The 11403-nt window shown below is 33.8% G+C and overlaps 1 protein-coding gene across 2 annotated transcripts; it reads right to left on the bottom strand.

Moving 5' to 3' along the window:
* Positions 1-9230: 9230 nt before the first annotated feature.
* LOC122047504 lies at positions 9231-10995 on the bottom strand. Of its 2 annotated transcripts, none has more exons than XM_042608851.1 (7): positions 10654-10995; positions 10422-10576; positions 10247-10349; positions 10042-10161; positions 9790-9960; positions 9559-9706; positions 9231-9486 (listed from the first exon to the last, which is right to left on the bottom strand). In XM_042608851.1, the coding sequence occupies exons 1-6, from the start codon at positions 10957-10959 to the stop codon at positions 9572-9574; spliced, it is 990 nt and encodes a 329-aa protein (XP_042464785.1). In that variant the 5' UTR covers positions 10960-10995; the 3' UTR covers positions 9231-9486; positions 9559-9571. The 2 variants fall into 2 exon arrangements, with proteins under 2 accessions (XP_042464785.1, XP_042464784.1); XM_042608850.1 differs by having other exon boundaries at positions 9583-9706.
* Between the last annotated feature and the right edge of the window lie 408 nt (positions 10996-11403).

Here is an 11403-nt window from a genome sequence, read left to right as displayed (position 1 = left end):
TAGATGTGAGATTTGAGGTTTGTAGTTTAAGAGTAGTTGAAAATTTAAACATGCTCTTTTGTCTCAAAATTGATATAATATGCATGAAGTCATGCAACTCATAAAAAACTCATTTAGAACTTTAACTATTTAAGATGTTTTAGTAAACTTTCATATAATTGATATGACATATTGGGATCAATGGCATATTAGAATCATAAAAAAGCTCATTTAAAGTTTTAATAATTAGAGATGCCCTTAGATAATGTCGAGAGATAGTTACTGAAGCTGGTATCTCTGGGACTAAAGTTGAAGAGATCACCCATTTCCCAGAGATGGTATATATATTTTTTATCTTTCTTGAGCTACTTCCTAAACTTGATTGAAATTCTACAAGCTTGCACCTGTCTGGTATCATGTGTAACTTGATTTTGCGGTTTGTTTCCCTACTATTTCTTTTTTGAATGTGTTTACAAACCTAATTACAGTTGTTTGTTGCCAATGAGTTTACCTACATTATTGTTCCTTAGCTATTCAACTATTAATTAGTTATGAGTGTTTAGAGGGTGAAGAAGTGAACAACTACAAGAAAAACACATTTTAGAGACCGATTTTCGGTCTCTAAATGCATTAGCGACCCTTTTAGAGACTGAATATCTGAAAATCTTCAAAATTTGTAAAATGAAACTCTTGAGATTGGTACAGCTTCAAAATTACACTTCTATATTGGAGATTCTTTTGTCTTGACATTATATGAGGTAGCATGGGTAATTGTAAGATTTCTTACATTATAATTAAGATTGGATAGGAGTAACTTTTTTTATTATTATTATATTTTATGTTATAATCATCTGAATGGGAGCTTTGGTGTAAGGGTAAAATTGTTTCCGTGTAACCTAAAGATCACAAGTTTTAATCATGGAAACAACTTATTACAAAGAAAGATAATTAAGACTACGTATAATAAATCTTTTCTCAAGACTTCCCATTGGCTAAAATTTCATGCACCAGGTTATCATCTCTTTAAAATAATTCTTTGAATTTCGGTATTATCTTGAAGTGTGCTCAATATTCTTTAGTTATTTTTCTTCATATAACTCTATAATGTCTCGCTAACAATTTCATTTCTACAGCTCGATGGTTCTGTGACAACTTTAAACCCTAATATACATGGTGGTGTTCTTGTGTGGCATACAGATTAGCTGTAAAGGCTAATCCTGTCAGTGCTTATGGCGGCATTGTTGCTTTCAACACAACAATTAATGGATGAGGTAAGAAACATATATAGACATGCAAATTATGGCTGCTTTAGATTTTAGTTATCTGCAACACAACTAAATCATATCACTACAAAAGAACACTAATTTAGGGACAAATTTTTGAAACAAAAATAATTCATCCCAAAATTGGGATAAATTTAGCGACAAAAATAAATATCGACCCAAATTACCAACGAAATTTGGAACAAAAATATTTCGTTTCAAGTTGACAACAGACAAAAATTTCGTTGTTAAATTCGTCCCCAAATCTAGGACGAATCCAAGATTAGTCCCAAAGTTTGGGACAAATCCAAGATTCGTCCCAGAATTGAAAATATTTAAAAAAAAAAAATACGGAAGACTTATATATGGACCTAGAGACACGGAAGGTATTTCATCAACTTGCTTGTTTGGTACATAATTATCGAATTAGTAGCTTGATTTATTATTAATCTTAGAGTAGACTAGTGCACTGCCAATAATTAGTATGGTAATAATGTTTCTTCATCTTATAATTTGTTGCCTTGGCTTACATGATAATTCAGTAGATGCTTCAAGTGATTTTTTCTTTGGCAGAATAATTGCATGTTGGGAATGGGTAGTGGACAGCCGAATAGGCTGGAAAGCCTGAGGATCGCCTTTAGAAAGGCTGGAGAAGCGGCAAAAGGGGTTGCATTGGCTAGTGATGCTTTCTTTCCTTTTGGTAAGAACTTAAGTTGACATAGAGTTTCGCTTCTCTTCACCGGTATCCGACATTTCAACTACTTATCGAAGTTAATAAATAAATGAATAATGGCGAATCAAATTTATATTCTTCCTAAATCAGAACACTTAGTTATCATCTTATCTAGGGACTATAGAGATTGGTTTGTTCATATACCATGAGTTCTACAAGTGACTTTCTTGAGTTTCCATATCATCGCCATTAGAAGGCAACTCTAGGAATTTTTCAATGCCTAAACAATGTCCCAAGGAAAGGTCTCCTATATTGTGATAGAGGTTTTCTTTGAATTATTGGGTAGATTATCAACATCATGGCTATTGTGCATCTAGAAGGTAAGTTGGTATATTGGAGGAGCAAAAAGCAAACTATTGTGGCCATGTCGACTGTGGAGGCTGAACAAGGTCATAGCTCTCACCAACTCCAAGGTTATCCCACATAATTCTCGACTATCTCTATAGAGCTTCTATTGAGCCAATGAAGCTATATTATCATAATCAAGTTGCATAGTGATTATATTCTTTCTAATCTAGTTTTTCACAAGAGTCAAATGAAGACAATTAGGAGATTTATATGAAAGTTGCAAGCATGTTTGTAGGAAAAGGTCACCAAACATTTCTAATATAATTTGCATGGCGCATATTGAACATATACAATGAATAGAATGAGAAAGAGAGAAGCAATTTTAATCCCAAACAATGTCTTCTCTGTTATCTTCATATAAGATGATTTCAGATTTAATTGTGTTATTTCTCCTATCAATGAACGTTAGTATCCGTACATGGCATCCAAGTTTATCTCTTACATAGATGCTGAAAAGAGAATGAAATAGTGTTTAGGTTTGAGAAGGATGCATAATTACCACAACCGATGCACCAATGATGCCAGACACAAGAAACCCATTTATTGCTCCAATAAATCGCTGGCTTCCACTAGAAGAAAAATTGGGTTTACTGGCCAATATTTTCCATCCAAATTGAATTTGATTAGTAAACATTTAAAATTATCCGCCAAAATAACTTTAGCTAGTAAATAATTATAATTACCAGCCAAAATTTATTTTGACAAGCAATTTTAATTATTACTGGCCAAAGTTAAATTTGGCCTGTGTATTTTTTTTACTATCCAAAGTTTGATTTGGCTAGTAACATTTAAGTTTTTACCAACTAAAGTTAGATTTGGTCGTAAAATTTAATATTTTTGCTAACGAAATATATTTGACTGGTAATGTGTAATTTTCTGAGTCAAAATTAAATTTGCCTAGTAATATTTAATTTTTTATAGATCATAGTTATATTTGGTCGGTAATTTACTGACCAAATCTATTTGCCGATAATAATTAATTTTCTAGAGTTGGCCAGTATATTTAATTTATTACGGACCAAAGTTAGATTGGTCAGTAATATTTAATTTTTGTACTAACCAAATTTATTTGGTTGATGATGTGTAAATTTCTACTGGCCAAAATTAGACTGATAATATTTAATTTTTATTCTAATCAAATTTAGATCATTTTAATTTTTTACTAACTAAAGTTATATTTGTCAAGTAAATTATAATTTTATTATTACTAAAGTTATATTTGATTAATAATTTTTAAGTGTAATTGAATAGAGCTGAGTTGAACAATAAAAGATTCCAGCTGTTTTTCCCTACACTCAAGAATTTGTTCGCATTTAAAATATCAATCTAAAAATTCATTTAAAAATATAGTCAATAATTATATTAATTTTGATTGCTAAAAACATTTAAAATATCATCCAAGTTTTTTTAGTGCCTTCTTTTTAATATTTGAATAATATTTATATTAATATTAGCTAGTAAAAAAATTTAAAAATATCAAGTAGAATTTATTTTGATATATTTTTAGAAAATTTTTACTATTTAAATTTTTATTTTTTATAATTTTATGATGAATTTTAATAAGATTATGGATAAAAATTTAATAAATAATTATTATAACCAACAATAATCAATTTTTAAGCCCAACAATAATTATATTATTATAAAACTGTTTTCTTGCATTTTTTAATTCTTTTTTAATTTAACAATTATTTTATCTTTGTTTACATGTCCCCTTGAACCCTTGAATCTTCCTCATCAAAATATCAACTTTTAATTCCATGTCGCTATTTACATCTTTGTGCTGCTTCTCAACGAAAACCCTTCATATTCTTCACTACAAAACTGAGTTTTTATTTCTGCCGCTACTCTCCTTCCTCTTTCCTTCCTCGTGCACGCCCGGATGTTGTTGCCGTAGTAGCCGCCCAACCTCCGTCGCCACACCTCCATATACGTCATCTATTGACGGTGACGCCATATTCCTCGCATGGTACTGCACCTCATCACACTCTGTTTTCTTTTTTTCTTGCAATGTTAGTTGGCAATCCCAACAACTGTTTAATAATCTTACTGTATCAAGTTTCATATTGCTAGTCAATTTGACTTACAGATCTATTTAATCACCCGCTTCACCCTCTATGCTTCTACAACATCCACCTCTCCTATAAGTAGACGTCTTTAACCTTTCAGTCTTATTATTTGCCCCTTGAAAAATATATCACAGATTTGCTTCATCCCTTTTGTCATTTAAGCGACAACTTAGTCTCCAGATTATTTGAAAAAGTCAGGCGATCTTCCCTCTGGTAGCACCAAGGTGACAATTTTTTCTAAATTTTGAATATGGCTCATGGCTCAATCCCTTTTAGCAGGACATTACAAGCTTAGATTTTAGTACGCCACTGATTTGATCAAGATTGGTCTGTATTGCCTGTATTGTCATGAGGTATGGGGTTCGAATCTTGACAAAGTGGAGGTAAATGGCTCCTTTATGTGCTAGTCACTATTCCAAAAGTTAGTAACCGTTCGTGATTTACCGCCTCCATGTTGGCCCTGGGATGGGCTGGCGGGGACGCTGGGGGCGAGTGTATTCGCCTTTTTGCCATCAAAATTGACCTGCATTGATTTCCTACAAAAGGTTTGCATATCATGACACCTAGTTCATCATCCATCTTATTGATAAACACATTATTCAAAATAACTTTGTTTATGCAAAATGTAACCATCATTTATCATGTAAAAACAACAACAACAATATATATATGATGAAGGTGTTATTTTATAGGAGCATTATTGCTTATCAATACTTTTAGAACGAGATAATGAGACAACATTATCATTATTTGAGAGATATGAGAGGAATAAATGCTAGTTGAGGAAATTGAAATGTAAACTTAACCAAATTTAGTATTATAAGTTGATCAGTGTATAATTAATAGTCATGGATTGTTGGAGCATGTTTAGTCTCATTCGTTGCCACCATGTTTAGTCTCATTCGGCCCTGGGACGGGTTGACGGAGGCGCTGGGGACGAGCGTATTCGCCTTTTTACCATAATGTTTAGTCACATTCATGACTATTATTATTTGGATATGCATCACGGATTGTTGAGCATGTTTATATCTATATACCATCTTTCGGTCTTTTTATTAATTTATTAGCTTACCAAGTCTTTTTTTAAAAAAAAATGCAGATGTCACCCAAACCACTTCACTTACAAACTAGTTTAACTATATTAACTGAGCAATCCTCTATTCCTATTGATGTTGGACTTTCGCAAACAACACCTAAGGCTACATCCACATTAGTTGTTCCTTCATCTATCGGCCATCCAGATTCATCAACTATGACTCCACCATTTTCACGGCAAGGTATATGTTCACAGTTGAATTAAATTCTATTAATGATTTAATATTTGTATATTATTTGAACTAGCTAGTTCAAGAATTGGTACTATTTTAATTTTTTTTTTAGGTCGTCGTGCACGTTCATCATCCCAGTCATCTAAGGGGCTTTCACATGCGCATCATATAGCAAATGAGACAAGAGGAGGAAAGAAAATTACTGTGACATTAAAATCAATTTATGGTAGGCCAACGGGCCCGACAACTAGTATATGTGCGCAGTTTCTTACCATTTACATACAGAAGTTTTAAGGAAGTCCTAGAGTCAGACAAAATTCAACTAATTCAAGAAGGGACATGATTTAATAAAACTGTAAGGGGCATGATGCAATTGAGGCTTGGCGTCGATATTATTGCACATAGGAGGTTGGGTGGACGAGCATGCTTGCACAACAGCAATATGTAAGTTATAATTTAATAATTATTTTTTTCATATTTGTATTTTATTTTTGGTATGATAAGTTTTTTATATTCATATATATTTGTTTAATAGGAAATGATGATCACCCTCTACAATGACAAGAAAACCTCACTTTTGGCAGCAACAATAACAAAAGATGGTACCTCTCCACCCATCCTTGATGATTTTAAGAATTTAGCATTTGAATGCCACCAGGAAATACTTGGTCGCATGTCTGGTTATATTCGTGGATTAGGATTGGGACCCAATCCGCCACCAAAGATATACAAGACTTCGACATCTGTTACTCCTACATCATCTAGTACACAAGCAAAGATGGATGTTATGCGAGAGACAATTGTTACACAAGATGCGCAGATATCTGAACTGAAGGCCCAACGAGTCGAGACACAAAAAATATTACAATAGCTCCTCATGCAACAACAAGACAGTGAATTACTCGAACAGTCTGAGTCGACTCCTATCCACGAAGGAGAAGATTATCTAAATATTTGATGCTTTAGTTAGATATTTTATTGTAGTATACTTTTATCAGTTACTTTGTCATTTACTTTCTTTTGTCATTTTTAGATAATTTACTAGTATGGTAAAATTTATCTTTTTATCCGTTATTTAATTTGTGTTTTGAATTTATCTATTTTGTGGAAAGACTTCATAAATTGATAAAAATAATTTTTTAAAATTTAGTAACTAAATGTATTTTGACGGGTAACTAAATTGAAAATACCGACCAAATTGGTTGATAATTTTTTTAATATATTACCAGCTATATATATATTTGGTAGTTATTTAAAAAAAATTATTGGTCGGATAAATTTGTATTTGGTCAATATTTGTAAAATTTTACCATCCATTTATTTTTAAAATTTTACCTGCCAAATGTATATTTAGGACAAAAATATCAGTCAAATTTATATTTGACCGTTATTTTTGAAAATATTTACCGGCAATTTGTTTGGCCGATAATTGTTTAAAAAAATACCAGCTAACATAATGATCAGGTACCCCCTATTTAACGACCATGGATTATCGGCTAAGCCTTGGCGAAACATATTTGGCTGGTAATCTATATTACCAGCCAAAATACTATGATTACCGGCTATTTTATTTCACTGATAAATCGAACTTTTACCCTAGTGCAGAGAAACAGTACAAAGTAAGAAATAACCACTTCCAAAGTGTTGTTTTGCGCCCTTAAGGAGAAAAGAAAGGAATCGTCAATGATATCAAGCTTCAAAAGATACCGGTAACCACAATGTCTGAGCCTCTTAGGCCCCTTTAGTATTATAAAATAGGCAACGAGAAAAAAAGTTGTGTTTATACAAGTGAAAGAAGGTAGCACTCTCTTTGTAGAGACGTGCATGTCCACAGGTACTTTCTTCAATGTGAAAGATATAATAGTACAATATATATAACCTCCTCTATGACTAGAAAGAAAGTAATAAAGAACCTTTTCAACACTCGTTATGTAGCATTGTATTGTACATATTTAGTATGCAATGCTGGTGAAAAGGGAAATAATCCATTTGAACATTAATTAACAACTTTTTCCCCCTCGAGGAGAGACGAGTCAGTGATATTCATTAGTCAACTAGTTAGAGTCATTTATATGGATCTAAATGAAGATCCTTTGAACTGGCCCAAGCCAAATATGTGGCTTGACTAAAATTAACTAGGGGCACATTACTAGGGAAATACCTCTGACTGAGATTCAATGTTAAATTTGGTCAAATAATGAACTATCTCAAGGCTCTAGCTACAACTCCATGGAAAACTTTATTATAGTGGATTAATGGAATGACCAATCTTAGCAGGGCCGGCTCAAGTATTTTTAAACTCCTAGACGGAAAAAAAAATTTAGACTTTTAATATTTTTTTTAAAAAATAAATATTTATCTTTATCTTTTTTTCATCCAAATTTAGGATCAGCATGGATGGATTTATTTTTTTTAAAAAAAAAATGAAAATATAAGTATTTTCATACTTTTTTATATCCAAAATCATATTTTTTTTAATAGAAATATTTATATTCAAATAATAAAACAATATGTCTCAATATTTTATCAAAATAAGATTGTTTAAAATTAAAGGGACAATAAAATCTTATTTATGTCATATACTTTCAATTTGATAATACTTTAAAATTCGATTATTACCTATAAAAATATAATAAAAGAGTAAATAAATATTAATTTTTATTTCGATCAAATATAATGAGCATCTCAACAACTAATGATCATATATATATATATATTACCAGATTATTGGCAGACATTAAACAACAATCTATAAGTATCAAGAATTAAATATTATGATTAATAAAATCTTTGGAAATTGGTATATCATGTCTAAATTTTTCATTAAAAAATATGTAGAATATGAAGTGATCATTTTTAATTTATGTAATAAAAAGAATTAAAATCAATTTGATTTTTTAAAAAATTAGTATTCTACTTTGTGTTGAAGGGATAAAGAACCTTTATTTCCTATTCTTTCCCATTCTTATCATCGAGAAAGAAGAAAAAGAGCAAGAAAGAAATATTAGGAAAAGACTATTCTTTGGAAGTAAAACCGATGAATGAGAAGAGAGATACAAAATCACTAAAGAGGAAGAAAAGGGGTACAAAACATTAACGAGAAAAGGAAAAGATATGAGATCACTTGTGAGGGCATGTATTTTTGAAAGATCAAAAAGAATTGATTAGGTTTTTAAAAAATAACACACATAATTAAAAATAACAATTACGAAACAATCTGAAATAAATAAAATAATTAGGATTAAAAGTGTACATTTTCTTTAAATATTGAATAAAAATAAATTATTACGAATGATGGGCTCCATTAAAATTGGGCCCTATGCATAGACCTAAATCTAGACGCTAGAAGTTGAGATTGAAAAGAAGGAAAGTTGTTTCTATCCCATTCTGAGTGAATGAAAAATTAGACAAAAAAAAAAAAGAATCAATTCTAAATCTATCAATTCTTTAATTTTCCATCAAGTAAATAAGGGGATAAAATTTCTAGTTTTTTCTCACACTAGCAAATAAATATGTGGTTAGCCTATCATGAACAATAACAACAACAGTTAAACATTTTATAAATTGACTATTGGAATCTAAATTTTATCCTATTTTATTATTACTAATTAAGTCTTTTTCAATTCCTTGTTCTACTGACGTTGGTAAGTTTAGTTTAGCAAAGTAAAAACCCTAAAAGGTTTTACATATTTCCTTTACCTACCTTTCCATTCAATCCATTGGAAGCACCAAGGAAGCATTTCCTTCCTTTGGGTTGCACTGAAAGATGGAAATTGTTCTCTCATCTGCATCCACCAACACAGTGCAAAGAGTGTACAATCTTGGCCCTGACATTTTAGCCAAACACAGTTCATCAGTCACACACAACATACAATTATACAGAGGCAATTAGTCCATACATCATAAATAATATCATTCATTGCCTGTCATGTAGATCGGATACTTTGCATCCTCAGAATCCCCTAAAATTGAAAGTATTTCTGCTTTTGTTTCTTTTGAAAGTTGAGCTGCTCTTCTTTGCCTACTGATAGAGTTCTCATCTTCAACCTTCAGCAAAGCACAATGGTTTAGTAGTTATGTTCCACAACATACTGATTCAGAAAGTTTAACTTCAACATTTTGTTGCCTGCCTGCTTTACTTCAAGATGGAGATACATGTTTGCATGGAAGAATGGTGTTTTCTTGACTTCGTGGACCGAGTGGCGATTTCTGGATGCTGTCTCGACGTTCAGTATTCGTCGAGTTCCCAGATCCACCAAATTGTAACTATGTCCAGTGGCAATGTTGGTTGAGCAAACCCTCTGAAAATGAAAAAAAAGGAAGTTTCATATCAGAAACTTAATAACTCAAAGCTGTTTGTTCATAACACATTGACAATTTACATTCAGGGCATCTTCAAGATTGCTAGCTTCGAGCAGATCTCTCGATATGAAATTCCGTCCTATGCCGCCGCCTCTTGTCATCTCTTCCGACTTCGGGGGTACCGAATTCAGTGTAAAGGCCTAGTTCATGTGGCTTTGGCCATTGTGAGCTTACTCAGGAAGCAAAGCTTGTGCAAACCAGAGAAGAACTAGTCAAGGATGTTACAATGCCATTACTGTTGAAGCCAAATGCGCAGCTCGGTAGCTCGCCTGCATACGAATACGCGACAAACGACAAGCCGTCCGGCAGCCGAGCCCTCACCATGAAACTGCACAATGTTTCAAGAGCATCAAAAATCACAATTTGCAACAAACTCTTGCTTCAGAGTTGTGTGACCTACGTGTGGCCGACCAAAGCCACATTTGCATCTTCGTTGTGTGCGGCAACGGCCATCGAGTCATTCACCACGAGAACGTCCGAGCAATCATCTTCAGCGGCAACTTCTTCCTTGGAGACGAAAGGAAGCAACTCCTTTCGGAAGTTCAGCAACAGTATCTGTCGCCATGGACAAATGAAATGAGCTTTGATTTGGGGGAGAATACAATAAGGAGTAGATAAGGCGAAATGTCTACATGAAGAATCGGCACTCCGCTTCCGCCGGCGATCCCGAGCAGCTCCTGCCAGTACCTTGGATACCTCTGCCGATTCGCGACGCAGATGGACTCCAGGAGTGGCTCAGCTTGAGGGGTTAGGGCAAAGGGGAGGAGCTGGTGTTGCAGGATCTGGTCTTGAGCGACTCTGCTCTTGATCATGGCCGAGAAGTTCTGGCCGGTGAGGAAGCCCATCTGGTAGGGTTCGTCGCAGGGACCGACGTCGAACACCTCGAGTGCGGCCATGGCGGTGCTTGAACCGGCAGCAGCAGCACGAGGATCATCCATGGCTGAAGGAACAAGTTTTAGGGCCTCAACCTCTTCTTATCTGTTTATCTAGTTTGTGTAGTCGTGGCTGTAAATTATTGCGATCCTTTCCTGGGTTCATCGTCGTCATCATATTATAGTTTTTGTTCGGAGAGGACGGCGGAGGCCTCCGGTGATGGATAAGTAGCCAGGTTACTGGGCACCGAACGAGGGTAGCCTCCGGCCGTCCGCTCCGAACAAAAACTATAACCTGGTGGGGACGATGAACCCAGGAAGAGATCGTAATAATTTACGGTCGAATCACGGTCACGATCCGACCGTAAATATGAGTGGCGCATCCCCTGGACCACAAAAAGTGGTCCAGGAGATCCTAGTCCTTCGGACGATGAAGAATCCTTTGGTCCGCAATTTGCGGACCAGAGGATGATCCATTTTTTTAGACCCTTGATTTGGATGGACCCCATC

Source organism: Zingiber officinale, chromosome 2B (assembly GCF_018446385.1).
Source record: "Zingiber officinale cultivar Zhangliang chromosome 2B, Zo_v1.1, whole genome shotgun sequence".
Taxonomy (NCBI): Eukaryota; Viridiplantae; Streptophyta; class Magnoliopsida; order Zingiberales; family Zingiberaceae; genus Zingiber; species Zingiber officinale.
Note: the sequence above shows the minus strand (reverse complement) of the source record. Positions and strands in the feature narration are given on the sequence as shown.